Source organism: Balaenoptera borealis (genome assembly GCF_965194805.1).
Source record: "Balaenoptera borealis genome assembly, chromosome: 18".
NCBI classification, from domain to species: Eukaryota; Metazoa; Chordata; class Mammalia; order Artiodactyla; family Balaenopteridae; genus Balaenoptera; species Balaenoptera borealis.
Window position 1 is genome coordinate 51,912,317 of NC_138877.1, and position 16,479 is coordinate 51,928,795.

At 40.9% G+C, this 16,479-nt stretch overlaps 1 protein-coding gene across 5 annotated transcripts in view; it reads right to left on the bottom strand.

The window, feature by feature from the left end:
* The window catches only part of OBI1 (ORC ubiquitin ligase 1), a 48,867-nt gene extending 41,392 nt beyond the window's left edge, over positions 1-7,475 (bottom strand). For 2 of the 5 annotated variants that reach the window (XM_082365960.1, XM_082365961.1), the window contains exon 1: positions 6,248-6,365. Coding sequence is in view for 2 of the 5 variants with exons in the window: in XM_082365957.1 (XP_082222083.1) it covers positions 6,248-6,412 (165 nt within the window). In the remaining 3 variants the exon portion in view is untranslated. Of the gene's footprint in view, positions 1-359; positions 2,309-6,247 lie in introns of those variants that run through there. The other 3 variants (XM_082365959.1, XM_082365957.1, XM_082365958.1) reach the window with 3 other exon arrangements.
* Positions 7,476-16,479: the final 9,004 nt, after the last annotated feature.

Genomic DNA, 16,479 nt, shown 5'->3' on the forward strand with positions numbered 1-16,479 from the left:
ACTTGGAAAATTGTTTACATCCTGCCTTCCCTATTAGATTTCAGGCTCCCTGGGGGCAGGGGCACTGTCTTGTTCATCTTTATGTCCACCTACAACAACTTATACAATGTATACTCTAAGATTAAGAGAAGTGAATTTTGATGTATTAAAACGAAAGGCTGAGATAATGCTGCTAAAAGCATCTCAAGAAGCAAAAGGTCAATGGCCACTGCCAAATTTTGAAAAAGTGAAAGTTTAACCTTTCCATTTAATCTGCCAAAATGATACAGAAGAACAACCACAGGCAGACTACTTGGCTCTGTCTGCTAACAGCCATTGGCAATGTCACCCAAAGGAGAATCATTTTCACTGTTCAATACCTGGCATTATCACTGTCATTGTGTTGGATTTTGAAACGGTTGACTAATTCATTTCTTTAGACCACTTACTTATCAGATGATGATTTCTAGACAATGGTTTAAATTTACTTAGGAGAACAGAAACCTATAAAGGAGAAAGAACTACTAAAACAAATTACTTGTTATTTATTTGACCATAACCTACAGAGAAGCAAAATACAAAGAATCTAGCCCTCCTTCAATTCCTGTCCACCCATCTCCTCCGCCCAGATCCTGCTATATACAACACCAAAACACATACACAAATAATTTTCTTTAATAAGATCTTCTCAAGATACAGAAATAGTCATAATTTGCCTATGTTATTAGACTTTATATCCAATTTACTCTCAAATGAGATCTGTGGCAATGTCACAGTAAGCATCTTACAAAATAAAAATGCAAGAAGACAATGGCAAAGCTAAGTGGCATGTACAATTCCAAACTCATCTGGAGTAAGCATGTTGAAGTGATATCCTAGGGTAATGCCCCATGAGGCTGGTGAGGAGGAGGAAGAGAAGAAAAAGCAAGGTAGGAAAGGTGGGCTCTTCTCACTGGAATGGGCCTGAGGAAGCAGTCCTAGGTACAAAAAACATTAACCCTATAATATATAATTCTACTATGTAGTTTCTTTTATCTGAAGATGTTTCAGTTTTAAGAGACTTTACCACCAAAACCCCCTTCACAAAAAGCAAACGTACCTGGGAGGAGTCATGCCTAAAGGTGTCGTCCATTAATATCCATTCTAGACTTAGCTAATAGGAGTTATACATTGGTTTAGGGCAGGGTCTGTCAACTTTGACACTACTGACATTTTGGAACAAGAAGTTTTCGTTGTGGGAGGCTGTCCTGTATATTGTAGGATGTTTAGCTAGCAGCATCCCGGCCTCTATCCACTAGATGTGAGTAGCACCCCCCGAAGACAATCAGAAATAGACATTGCTAAATGTCTCTGTGGAACAAAATGTACTCCCATCCCACTGAGAACCACTGGGCTGGGATACTCACATGAATTTCCCTAACAACCTAATGGGGTTGATAGTATCAAATTCATTTTCAGCTGTAGAAACTGAGACTCAAGGAAATAATGATACAGGTTCTAAGTGGCAGAGTCAGCATTCAACCACCATTACACGTGCAAATTGAATGATCTCTCAACTAAGAAATAGTTCTTTCTTCCTTAGAGCAGGTTTAGTAAATAATAATCTGGGAGTAAGAAATAGAGGACACATGCCTGAAAGGATCAAGACACCAGGATCAGTAGGGACTGCAGAAAAGAGGTACTGAACTGATGGAGGTGGCTGGAGGGAAAAGGCAGTAGATAAACTTTACCAATTGGCCTGGCAATTTCACTTAAAATCAACTTCTCTGCTCTTGTCGCCTTTACAAGAGACTAGAGCTAATCCTTCTTCTCCGAAGAATATCCTTCTGGCACCTATGTCAAAATTTTATGGGTTTCACTAGTGGAGACCTAGAAAGACTGAAAAACAAAGCTGAGGTAGAAATGATGAGGTAGTAGGGGCCCACCTACTCAACCTTAGAAATTTGGAAACTTTTAAAAATAAAATTCCTGGATTGCTCTTGCTATGTTTCAAGAAATCTTTGGCTCTGGGCCAGAATTTACGACCTAGAACTTTAAAACTGTGTGATCCCAAGAACTAAGTTATTATAATTAATGCCTATTGGTCTGGGTCCCCACTTCTATCTACATAAAAAGAGAGATAATACATTTCCCCTCTCCCACCTTTATCCCTACCTAGAACGCCTTAAGGATAAACTGGAATCTTATTTGTGAAGTAAATATGTCAGCTATTATATGCCAACCTTGAAAATTATTAGGATATATCAACACTTTTTTGAGTTAATTTTTATTATACTCCATGTTAAGACACAACATTGTTATACTTTTCTGAAAGTGTCTGCATTCTTCAAGCTTATTTTAATCTAGAAAAGAGAAAATGCAAAACTTATATACTCCATATGACTTTTTTTTCAAAGCAAATTACTTGTGACAATTATGTACAAGGCTGGCTCTTAAATCCACTCTTGGGAACAGAGACAATCAGGACTCAAACATGGGCTCAATGTACTGAGGTGGATGGCTTGCTGGCCAATCAACAGCCCCTAAAGAACACTGATTAATGAATTTAGTCAACCTAGAGTTAGGATGCTAAGTTGCTAAGGCTTTGTCTCTAGCCCTACCTTTGCAACATTTTAACTCAACTATATGGGTGGAAAGCAAAGCAAGAAGTCCTCCCTGAAAGAAGGGTTCTTTTCCACAGTGTTCCTAGTGGGAAACAGTCCATGCTATTACTGGACATTTCAAGAGACGGACACTCCACATCCTAAGAAAGCTAATTTCATTTCTGATTATTTCAGCCAGAAAGCTTGCATTATATTAAGTACAAATCTTAATATCGTGGAGCTGCCCAAAGCTTGATTCCCTTCCAAATGAAAATACTTTATTTAATGATTCACTATCATGTTCATTCACTCCAGCACTATTCCATTCCATCTATATTCCAACCTCAATTTCAATTCCTTTCCAAATGATTTCAAATACTCTAGTTTATTTATATTTATCTTAAAGTGTGGTGCCCCAAACTGGATTCATACTCAAGTGAGGAATAATTGGATATGATATATTAATGTTAAACAGCATTAGAAGCCTAGCTGCTTGGCACTTCTCTTGAGAACCACCTTTGTCCTTTGATAAAACTAACTGTGGGCCACATTTGGCTGTCACTCATGGCAAGATGCTGACTCGGTCAATAAAAGTATTACCTGCAACAGTTTCGTTTCATAGCTTGAATCCTAACTGAAGAGATAAAAGCCTGGAACTATCTAGAGATAAACTGGTCTGTAGCATTCTGGCAGTACCAAATGTCACTGAACAGATATCCTGGGCTAGATCATCTCTGTACTTTGGCCTGCTGGCCTATTAGCCCAAGGCATGGGAAAAAATTAAAGAGGAATAGGCAAGAAAATGTTATATATAAATTGTCCCACAGGATGTACCCAACTTCTTCAGGCCACATAGAGCTCTTACTTACAATATTGGCAAGGTTGCTAAACATTATTGGGCAGAGAGAATCCACCTTTAAGACTGAGGTAGAGTCAGAGGTAGGAAATGCAAAATGTTTAAACTTTTCAATTTTAAGCACATTTGTATTCAAAAGACAGAGCATTAACCACTTACATACTTGGACTATCCCCACTACTGCTCCCCCCGCATTCTTCCCCACCTCCACCCCCATTCCAATCAGCATCTACCTTATCTCTTCAGATTTAAGGTCTCTCCCACCCCTATCTTAAGTAATATGCAAATTTTTTTTTTTTTTACAGTAAACCTCCAGGAATAATGGCCCCTAATTCTGTGGAAAAATCAAAAAGGAAGACTGCTAATTCTATATGGTACAAATGGTGAGGGCAGCAAAAGGATGATTATACAGAAGAGGGCTAGTCGGGAAGGACCTTAGGCAGATCTCAGAGGTGGCCAGACATGCTATGTGTCGGGGAGATGGAAGTAACATTAGGAACGCGCTGCTACTCCAGGCCATGCCATCTCCAGTACCCCACAAGTACAGCTGTGTGCGGGAGGGTGAGTAGCACAAGCAGATCAGATTTGCTTTAACTATACAAAAGGCAACAGGGATAGGGAACCAGCTAAAACCTCTGGACGTACTGTGGCAATTTCCTGGACAAACAGGTCCCACTCTGTTGGGAATGTAAATCTTCATCGAGTGAGTGTACTGGTCTCATGAAGCAACTGGGAAGAACATTTACTGGGAAAGGCTGGCTTCCTCATTTTGAGGGTCTGACTCAGTACCCATAGTAAAGGTTAACATTTATTAAGTGCCAAACTTCATGCTAAGCACTGGATATGAATTACTTCATTTAATCCTCCCCAAAAGGCAAGGATGAATGTTAATACCATTATCATTCCCATTGTACAGATAAGGAAACTGCTCTGAGGGAGGTTAAGTAATGTGTATAAGGTCGTATAACTAGTAAGTGGAAGACCTGGATTAGAACTTAGTCTGAACACAGTACTCAGGGCCCTCAACCACTACGCCTTTCTGCCTCTATGTAGTAGACATAAACAAATGCCTATTTACAAATCATTAACCTTTAATTAATTAATCACATTTAATTCTAGAATACAGTTAACTAGTACATGGCAGAAAAAAGACACCAAAAGTGTCTGCTGTTATGCATGAGTTCTAGTGAGTTTTTAGGAAGTAACTTAACTGAAGACACAAATGGTAACAGAAGTTCAAACGCTGGAGACTCTAAGCCTTAGTTTTCTTATTTGAAAAATGGGGAAACCAGCCCTATCTATCTCACAGCACTGGTGAGAGCGGTAAATGAAATAATTAAATGTATACAAAAGCATTCTGTAATCTGCAAAGCACTATATTCTATTAGCTATCAGTTTTGTTAAACACAGGAAGCATAGGTAGGCAAAATCAACCAGGCAAAACACATTTTCAACATTAGTTTCTAAGAACTAATGGAAACTAGATATAATGTGTACAACTACAACCAAGTGAAAATTATTTCCGAAGGATATTTTATCAGCCCTTTACCAGGCTACTGTTGGGAGTAAATTCAGTCAGAACTTAACTTGTGGGAACTTCAAGTCAGGAGCCAAATGTAGACTGTAGCAAATTGAAACACCTTCCCCTCCTCTCAGCTATGTATGCAGACAGAGGTAGCAAGTGCCAGCTCAAATAACCACCCTCCACTGGCCAACCGTGATCTCGCCAGTCAGAATGGATCAAGCCATCTATATCCTCTCACAGCACATCTGCTATTTCCTTGGCATTTCATTCTGATGGATATCAAGAGTTATCAGTTTCTTGCAAGCCTGACTTCCTACTACTTCTTGAACTCAGGAAATTCACATAGACTTAAAGCAGATGATCAGATGACCATATTGGCTGGCACTCAAATGTTTGCTCTTAATTGCATTTCTCAATCCTAAGCCTGTGGCTACAGTTTCGCGGGGGGGGGGGGGGGGGTAAACACACACACACGCACAAACACACCACAAACGTAAAAACAATTCAGCGTGAGAAAATAAAGTCTCCCTTCTGAACCTACGTAGTAAAACAAAATGTTCTTTTAAACCGAACGGGAGGCACAAACGGAAATGAAAGAGGAGACAAATGCATTAGAACCTTCAAAACTCCGTTTCTGATTCTGAACTACTTTCTCCACCTGGTTTCACAAACACCTTAGGCACCTCTTGCATCACAAAAAGACGGTATTCTACCTCGTGACTGATCCGTTCTTGGAATTAAAGACCGTATCTCTCATTCTAAACGTCATTCAGGGGCACGTACTATTTACTCTTCAAAGTCTGAACCCAGAGCAAAGGCCACTCTCAACGCCGGGTTAAGTAAAGGAAATGATCTTGGAAATGGAAAAGACTCTCCAACCAGCACTGGAGGCCCAAGAACAAAACACTCTAATTTGTGCAGAGGACGAAGGAACCGTAGCGAGGCTCCCAGGAAACGTGCTTTCAGGCTTTGATGGGGATGCACAGGGGCGTAAATTGCTGGGATTCGTTTCTAACCAGGCCTCCTTCGACGCCGGAGTCGCCCGGGTGAGGCCGCCCTCCCTCCACACCCCAGACCGCTGTCATCTTCCTCCGAAAGGCACAGAGATGACCCCACGAATCGCAGCGCGCTCCCTCCGTCGCCCGGGACGTGGCCTCCCCAGGCTCAGGAGAACGCGGGTCGGCGTCCTCACCCAGCCCGGCGCCTCGCGCCGCGTCCCCGCCACACACAGACACCGGCCTCGGCTCTGGCGGGCCACTGCACACCCGACCCCGATTCGTAGCCGTGCCCGGAATCACCCCTTACCTTCCCCAAGCAGATGTGGCACGTGATGGGCAGAGTTAGCGACAATGTAACGTTCTGCACGGTCTGAGCCATGGCAGCGTTCAGAATCCCGCCAACACGGAAGTCCCGCCGACCGCGGCTCCTCGCCGCGACTGAGGCCGCGCGAGGCCGGCTACGGTGGCCCATCAGGGCCACGCCGCGCCGGTCGAGGCAACGAAAATGCGCTTTCCCAACGCGCGGCCGCCGGAGCTGTTCCCTTCCTTCTTTCCTTGCTTTTCAATTTGAAAAAGACTCTCCCCGGTTCGGGAGATACAGGATTCCTGAGAATGGGAAGGAAGGAGGTTTACTACGGGCATCGAGGATCTTGAAAGTTTAAATGAAAGAGTAATGGTGGAGAGAGGAGAGGAAGATGCAGAAAGGCGATTTAAAAATCCCAGGATCTTTCCTGGAGGGTGGGGAGGAGGGAAGAGTTTTCCGCCTAAAGATTAAACCTGACACAGAAAACACGGTGCAGTCAAAACGGGAAGAAGAAAGACGTTATCTCTACATTTTAACTTTTCCAAGCAACTTTCTGCCGCGCTCAGGTCTTTTTACATTCTTAAATGATGTAATGTCACTTAAAAACGACAGTGATTGTCTCCTTGTTTGTTTCAGAGACGTTTTGCGTACGTTAATAGCAGCCTTCCGTGAAGACACGCTTTCACTGTTGGTCCTTCTGTGATTTCTATCTGAAAGAGACTTAAGGATCGGAGCCGTTGACTCTGATTTACACCCACATGTGAGAAAGCTGCAAAGAGCGTGAACCATCCACACTCCCCGACAGCACTCGCACAGGCGTTTAAAGCCTTCATTTCAGGCGCCTGGTTGGATATGAAATGTACCACTGTGCTGCTGAACTCTGAAGAAGAATGTGTGATGTTATAAGTTAGCACTTCCTACCAATAAAAAAGATAAACTCTGAAAGTTCCTAAATGAATCTTTGAGTATAACGGATTTGGAATTTAACTGTAATTTACTTTAAGTGAGGAAGAGCCAATGTGATCAATTTATGCAAACAAATACAATCTGTGAGTAGGGAGATTTAGAAACAAAACCAGTGCAACTACTTCTACTAATCTTTTTTGTGGGAGAGAGCATTATAATTACAAGAAGCAGCCTCATGGTTAAAAGAAAGGGGTCTGGACCTGGGCTGCAGGGTAGAAATCCCTGCCTGAACAAATTCCTGGCTCTACTGGCTTCAGACTATTTGTTTAACCTCTCTGCTTCTTAGCTTCCTCATTGGTAAAGTGTGTGTGTGTGTGTGTGTGTGTGTGTGTGTGTGTGTGTGTGTGTGTATTGAATGAGGTCAATGTATGTTTACTATCACGTCTACAAAAGGAACAGACAATTATGAGATTGGAACAGCTAGTAATTCGCTTGAAGTAGCCCAATTCCAGTTCAAAATCGGCTCACAGGTGATAGTGAGAATTCTTCCAAACAGCTCAGTAACTTAATTTCCTAGGAATTGGAGACCATCACGTGCTTGGGATAGGAGATCTGGGCAAAATAGTCATATTGATTGTCTGTTTAATGGCCACTTTTTTTCTGAATGACTGGCCTAAAAGTCATCTGGTTTGGCTATTTCCTGGCTGTTTGGAGTCATATTAAATGGGGTCTCGGCTTCACATGTTTTGCTAAATGCATCTTTCATCTTCCTGGGTGTAGATCTCAGGCTTCAGAATGCGAAAGCTCCAAGTCATTACCCACTGTCGTTCAAGGTTTGTCTTTTCCCCATCTTACTGTGTTCTTCCCTGTTCTCACCTTGTTCTCACCTTTTTTATACCTAATGTGGTATTTTAGGACCTGTCATTCCCACCCTCTGAGGGGGATGTAGGACTGAAACTGTTCTGCCTCTCACACCAATCCCTGGAGACAGTGCAATAGGAAGACATGTTGAAGACAGTTTTTTTAAAAAAAGACTTCCAAAGCTACTAGGGAAAGTTCATTTCTTGTTAATCATCCTGATGATTGGTGTTAATACTCAGTCACAAAAATATATTTAAAAAATCATAACCAACATTTTAAGTAGAATGTTTAAATCTAGACTATTTCGAACATCCCTCGTTTGCTATCATTGTCACAGCTTCTCAGTGCTGTTCTAGCGCTCTGTCCATATAGCTCTTTCTGCACTAGGCTGATAACATTCTATTATAGTTGACTGTTTATATGTTTGCCCCTACAACAGACTGTTTCTTGAGGCCCGGGATTGTATTTGATTTATCTAGTATCTGGTACTGAGTGACTAGTCCACAGACCGTAATATTTTCTTTAGCCACAAACTACCTTTATTACAGACCCAGGCTGCTTTACACATTGTGTTTACTTGTTTTTCATTTCAAAATGGAAGACTGTATTGCCTTTTGCCAATTATAAAAATATCAATAGTAAGAGTCATCTTGAAAATTAAGCCATTTATAAATATATAAAATAATAAGCAAAAGTTCCTCTAGGCTTATGCCTCACCTCTCGATCCTGACTGGTAATCACTATCAACATTCTGGAGCATATCCTTACAAACATTTCCATTCATATATTATTGTGTGCATAAGCACAAATAGGATCATACCATAACATACCTGCTCTGCTCACTAATGCTTTGTGAATAAGTACACACACACACACACACACACACACACACACACACCCCTGAGTAATATCGTTAGCAATACAGACTGACTAGGACTCTCTCTAGGTCCAGATTGATTCCAGGCCAATTCCCAGGCTTTGCTTTAAATAATTCAAATGCTTTAAGGCCAGGAACTCTCTCTTCCCTCTGCCCTATGAAGGGCATTTCTCTTTTTTGGTGATGCACAAAATTAACTCTTTATTTCACTTCTTAATACATGCACATTCTCCCAACACTCTGGAAGCTGGAGGCTTCCAAAATACGCTGACGTTGTCCTTGCTTTGAGTTTCACTGAATTCCCACCAGAATTCTGTGCATTGCTAACACTATATGCAAAGGGGTGGCAAGGAATAGCAGTGAACACACACACTGCAAGTGTCTTCTCTGCTCACCTGTGTACTCCATGGTTCCTACTGACTTCACTTTCGAAAGTCCAAAGATAAAATGATTAAGAATATCACCATGGCAACATCAAAGCTTTAAACCAAGTGCAGGACTCTTCTGAATGTAGGGCCCTGTGTGACTACACAGCTACATGCCCATGAAGCTGTCCCTGTATGACCAATAGAGTATGGTAGAAGTGACATGTATGACTGCCAAGGCTAGGTCATAAAAGTCACTGTAGCTTCTGCTTTGCTCTCTTGGATTGCTTGCCCTGTGGAAGTGCCTCAAATAGCACTCAGACAGCATTGTGGAAATGCCTACTTGGGGAAGATCGGAAGCCTTTTGCCAACAGCCAACACAAACTTGCCAGTCATGTGACTAAGCCACCTTGGAAATGGATCCTCTGGCCCCATTCACACCTTCAGATGACTACAGCCCCAGTGAACATCTTGACTGCAACCTTCTGAAAGAACCCAAGCTAGAATCTTCCAGCTTAGTCACTTCTGAATTCCTACCTACAAAAACTATCAGAGATAATTAATATTTATTGTTGTTTTGAGTCACTAAGCTTTGGGGTGAATTGTCCCACAGCAATAGATAACCAAAGCAATGCTTTAATTCACATTTGCTTTAATTTTAATAAGACATGGCATCTTGACAAATCATATTCTAAACAGACATTATTTGGCCCAAATCATTAAATAATGCTGCCATTACTTTAATAGGAAAACAAAGATTACATGGCTCGTTGACTTTCTGCTAAATTTCTTTCTCAGCTTCTTCATAGCCCCATGAGGAGTTCTGTGACCTGAGGAGTTTGATCAGATACATACAGCACCTGGGATGGGCTAAAGCCTCCTAAATCCTAGAATTATAAACTTTTAGAACTAGGAAGGATCTTAGGGGGTTTTATGCAGGCCTTTCCTTTCGCAAATGAGGAAATTGAGGCCTAGATAAGGTAAATCACCAGATAATGGTAGAATTGGAGCTAAATCCTAGATCTCACTTAGACTCTTTGAGATTGTTGGCTAAATGCCTTCATGTAAGTGCAAGATGTATTATTATTAATAAAGTAGTTCAGTAATAAAAAGTCAGTTACAATTGAATTTCTTTGCTAAGAAAACCATCAAATAGCCATGGAACACCTTTTACTCCTTGTTTAAATCGGATTCATTTTTATGATAAATTATTTAAAAGCAAGTTTAAAAAAATATAAAATCTTAAGTGCTATTAAAAATTGATTAGGAATGCATTATTCTTTCATTGACCCAGTTCAGATTGTTTTTTAATTTTTTTGGTCAAAGCTAATAAATTTGAGTAGATGTTTCAGGCAGACGTTTTGTAATCATTTGGTCATCAGTCAATTAATCACAATTTCATAAATATTGATTTCAGATTACATTTATTTTTCATTCCTGAAAGACAGTCTTTTTTTTCTTTTTTTTGGTTTTAAATTTATACACCCCCAATTGGATTGTGGTTAACACTGAGAAAACTCATAAAAGTTGGATTAAAAATTAATCAGAGGTGCTGGCCCAGTTGTATGGATGGTACCATCTTCTCACAGGCTGGGAATTTTGAGCTAAAATGTCTCAAGATGTCATCATGAAAGATGCTTCTTACTACAGCAGAAGGAAGAACTTGGGTTTTTCTTGCACAGTGGTTTTTTGTTGTTATCTTTTTGTTGTTTTTCTTTCTAGAATAGACTATTGGAAGTTAGCATTTATTCATTTAATGTATTTTTATTAAAAACATTAAGGAAAACTAACTCAGACAGTTCATTTCATGGAGCTTACATTCTAGTAGAAAAGTTACACTTATGCTGTATTGGCTTGGAACCAAATCCTGGCCTCTTGAGTAGCAGTTGAGGTTTTAATACTGAATCTACACACCAAATTTTTATGTAATCACAATATAAGTGATTACAGAATAAATAAATAAATGTAATTAGTTATTTATTATTCCACCAATCTTTAAATTTTTTTATGTGCCAGTCACTGGTCTAAGAGCTGGGTAGACAGCTGTAAATCAGATAATGTCCCTGCCTGTGTTTATTCATTCAAAAAATATTTTATTGATTATCAGTGATGTGCCAGCCCCTGTACTGTTTATGAGTCACTTTATAAATGGAAGTACTGAGCCCAAGTCTTCTATTCCACCATAAAATGTCTATTTTGACAGTGATTTCTCTTCCGGATGGATGTTCTGATTGTTGGTTAGCCCCTGGCATTATGACACAGCAAGTTATAATTTTTAATATTTTAAAATGTTGCAAATTGGGTGATTGTTTTAAACTAGGTAATTTTTTAAAGAATATTTTAGTTCCACCTAAAGCTAAGAGGTACTTCACCAATGTTTGTTGAATGCTAGAGAATGAATGTAGGAAATATTACGTCCAGGAATATCGTAACAGGAATCACAAAGACAGAGAGGTGCTAGGATTTGCCAGAGCAGCAGAATAGGAACCCCAGCTCTGAGATCCTGACTGCTTTGTCTTTAAGATGCCCGACAGGGGCTTCACTGGTTTGATCCCTGGTCCCTGGTCGGGGAACTAAGATCCACATGCCAAGTGGTGTGGCCGAAAAATAAATTAATAAATACTTTTTAAAAACTTTTAAAAATATTAAAAAAAAAAAAAAGATGCCCAACAAAGCACAATCCTTTTCTTCTTGCCCTTAGTTTAGGTGTGAGCAGCCCTTCCAAGGTGGGACCCTCCCATGGGAACTCAAAACCAGGCCTCTGTTCATCCTATTTACTGAAGCCCTATAATTAATTGCATTTCCACCTCTGTGTACCTCTCTCACAAAGACATCCTGCACTTGGCCGTGGAGTCCTCGGCAGCTGGCTGGAGTCTTGCCAAGTGGCTTTACCTCTTTTAGGTAAAGCATCAACACTCCTTTACATGCTCAACACTCCCAGTCATTGTTTTAGCAATTGAATCATTTATTACAAGTGTTATTTAAAATATGGCTTCCTTTCCCCATCGTTTCACCATCCTCGACTCTTTGATCTATGACTTTTCTTTCTTTTCCTCCTCACTCCATTCACTGTGACCAAGTCTCAAGTTTCATCTCTTTCATGATGCTTCTCCTGTCTGCTCTAGCCTCCTCATAATCCCCTTGCCTTTCAAATTCTTGATCACTTATGATCTACATCCACCAGTTTTTGTACCTCATGCATTTATTCTCCGAGCTCTTATTTCACATCTACAGTGCTAAAGTTAAAAAGTTGAAAGACAAGACCAGCCCTGTCCTGGTGAAAGTTACATTCTAAATGCAGGAAGGCAAACATATTAATAAGCCATCAATTATACAATGAGTTAATTCCTGCTGACGTTGAGAGGGAGAGCACCCAACTGAACCATGTGCAGTGGCATATACGCCTCTGCTGGGCTCTACATTTTTGGAAAAATCTCTCCCTAACTAAACTGGAGGTCCCTGATCATGAGGAATCCTACATTATCCATGTGTGGCACAAAACACAGTGGGTCTCAGCAAATAATGGCTTACTGATTGGCAGTCTATCCCAGTTTTAGCTCTATGTCTCTCTATCTCTACGTGCATATCACCATTTTAAAATGTATCTTAGTTTATTCGAGCTGTTGTTCTCAGGTTTAGAAAGAACGTGTGTGTGTGTGTGTGTGTGTGTGTGTGTGTGTGTGTACTTTTACCCAAGCATGATGTTTTCAAACCATCATACAAATTATTATTGTTTATTTATTTATTTATTTATTTTTGGCTGCGTTGGGTCTTCATTGTTGTGCACGGGCTTTCTCTAGTTGTGGCGAGTGGGGGCTACTCTTCATTGCAATGCACGGGCTTCTCATTGTGGTGGCTTCTCTTGTTGCAGAGCACGAGCTCTAGGCGCCTAGGGTTCAGTAGTTGTGGCACGCGGGCTCAGTAGTTGTGGCTCGAGGGCTCTAGAGCGTGGGCTCAGTAGTTGTGGTGCACGGGCTTAGTTGCTCTGTGGCATGTGGGATCTTCCTGGACCAGGGCTCGAACCTGTGTCCCCTGCATTGGCAGGCGGATTCTTAACCACTGTGCCACCAGGGAAGTCCCTATCATACAAATTAAATAGTAGTATCTGTCCAGAAGTGCAAGTCCACAGGCAGGATCCCTGCATGGTAAGCTAGGGGAACGGCCTCTTCTGCTACACAGCATGTAAATTCAACTTAGAGGAAAAGGTGCAGCCACATCACAGAATAGGTCACGGATGCTATTTTCTCAGAAACAGCTGGGGGATCATAGCATAAAAGCGCCTTTTTTTTTTTTTTTCACTCTTACCCCACCAGCTGCTTCCACTGTCTTCATTACCCTCCCTTAGAAAGTGCTGTCCTACTTCCAGAAGCTTGAAGTGGCCTCCACAAGGACAGTGGACTCCTTCCAAGTAGCTAAATTTGATTGCCATTCAAAGAAGGCATGAAATTATATGATCCCTTTAGAACTATCACATTCACAAAACAGTTTTGAAGTTGTCGTAATTTAATGATTAAATCACAGTTCTCTGTGATCTCTTATCCACAGTCCTCAGCATGGCTTAATAATGAAGGCATGGCTATTTGATTAGAATTTAGCTCCTGTGACCGAAGAAGAGAATCTCCAGTGGGGACAAGAGTATGAACAAATAGGCACTCTCATTCACCATAAATTAACGATGTAACTGGATTTTTTTTTTTTTTTTGACGTGAACAAGAGTTACTATGATAGCTGGCTTTGTTTGCCAAGGCTGCCATAACAAAGTACCACAAACGGGCAGCTTAACAATACAGATGTATTGTCTCACAGTTTGGAGGCCAGAAGTCGGAGACCAAGGTGTTGGCAGGGTTGTTTTTTTCTGAGGGTTGTGAGGAAGAATCTGTTCCATGCTCTGCCCTTGCTTCTGGTGGTTTTCTGGCTATCTGTGTTGGTCCTTGGCTTGTAGAAACACCCCTTTGATGTCTGCCTTCATCTTCCCATGACTTTCTCCCTGAGTGCATGTCTGTCCAAGTTTCCCCATAAGGGCAACAGTCGTGTTGGAATAGGGGCCTTCTTATTTCAGTATGACCTCATCTTAACTTTAATGAATTATACCTGTGTTGGATGTGGAAGCAACCTAAGTGTCCATTGACAGATGAATGGATAAAGAAGATGTGGCACATATATACAATGGAATATTATTCAGCCATAAAAAGAAACGAAATTGAGTTATTTGTAGTGAGGTGGATGGACCTAGAGTCTGTCATACAGAGTGTAAGTAAGGCAGAAAGAGAAAAACAAATACCATATGCTCACACATATATATGGAATCTAAAAGAAAAATGGATCTGAAGAACCTAGGGGCAGGACAGAAATAAAGACGCAGATACAGAGAATGGACTTGAGGACATGGGGATGGGGAAGGGTAAGCTGGGACGAAGTGAGAGAGTGGCATGGACATATATACATTACCAAATGTAAAATAGATAGCTAGTGGGAAGCAGCTGCATAGCACAGGGAGATCATCTCAGTGCTTTGTGTCCACCTAGAGGTGTGGGATAGGGAGAGTGGGAGAGAGATGCAAGAGGCAGGAGATATGGGGATATATGTATATGTATAACTGATTCACTTTGTTATAAAGCAGAAACTAACACACCATTGTAAAGCAATTATACTCTAATAAAGATGTTAAAAAAATAATAAATCAACTAAAATCTCAGGATTCCATGAGATGAAAAGTAGTAAACACACAGATTAAATGGGAAAACCAGGGGTCCAGAGATATAATCAATATCAAATAAAGATAATCTGAAAAAAAAATTATACCTGTGATGACCTTGTCTTTGAAGAAGGTCACACTCTGAAGTAATAGGGTTGGGACTTCAGCATATGAATTTTGAGGGGACACAATTCAACCCATAACAGTAGCCATGAATACTGTTTACAGTGATGTCCAATTCCCTGCCTCCTGAGGGTGTGGTTGGTCTGCCCTGCCTGGCCCTCCTGTCTGTGGTGAAGCCCTTGGTCCAGTTTGGAGAGTAGGATGCAAGTACAGTTAGTGTGGTTACTTCTTTCTTTTTTTTTTTAAATTTTATTTATTTATTTATTTATGGCTGTGTTGGGTCTTCGTTTCTGTGCGAGGGCTCTCTCTAGTTGCGGCAAGTGGGGGCCACTCTTCATCGCGGTGCGCGGGCCTCTCACTATCGCGGCCTCTCTTGTTGCGGAGCACAGGCTCCAGACGCGCAGGCTCAGTAATTGTAGCTCACGGGCTTAGTTGGCCTAGTTGCTCCGCAGCACGTGGGATCCTCCCAGACCAGGGCTCGAACCCGTGTCCCCCGCATTGGCAGGCAGACTCTCAACCACTGCGCCACCAGGGAAGCCCAGTGTGGTTACTTCTTGACTGGAGCCTTTCATTGCCTGTTTGAGGTTGTTGAGAGCTCTCTTTCTTTCTACCCCGGTAACCAGGAACATTTAAAATGGTTTCTGCTCCATTAGTTTCAGTTCCAGAGTGAAGCAAAGAAAATAGTCCCTGGCTGACTCTTGATAGAGTCAGATTTCAGGCAAATAGCCTGAAAGAGAACCTTTATTATCATAAGTGACTCTAAGATGTGTTACCAGAGCATAACCTAGTCTCTCCTGATATAATAACCTTGGGAGATGATTTTTATTTATAATTTTTGCTCTGGACTGAATTGTATCTCCCCAAAATGCATATATTATAACCCTAACCCTTAATATGACTGTACCTGGAGATGGGGTCTTTCGGAGGTAATTAAGGTTAAATGAGGTCATAAAGGTAGGGCCTTAATCCAATAGGACGGTGGCCTTGTAAGAATAGGAAGATCTACCCCCTGCCACCAACTCTCTCTTACCACTCACAGCCCCCAAGTGGAGACACAGCAAAACAGAGGCTGTCTGCAAGCCAGGAAGAGAACTCTCACTAGAACCCAACTAGGGTGGCACCCTGATCTGGGACTTCCAGTCTCAGAACTCTGAGAAAATAAATTTCTGTTGTTTAAGCGACCCTGTCTATAATATTTTGTTATGGCAACCTTAACTAAGACACATTTTTTTTCTTACTCGTATTTATTTATATGTTTTTCTTACTTATACTGATTTAGATTGTTTTCTTATTTATGATTTTTTCTTATTTATGCTTTTTTTAATTGTAAAAAATATTACTTTTATAACCACGAAAGTTTTAACGTTAAAAAAATTCTTCAAAGCGTGCATCATTATGCCATGTATTT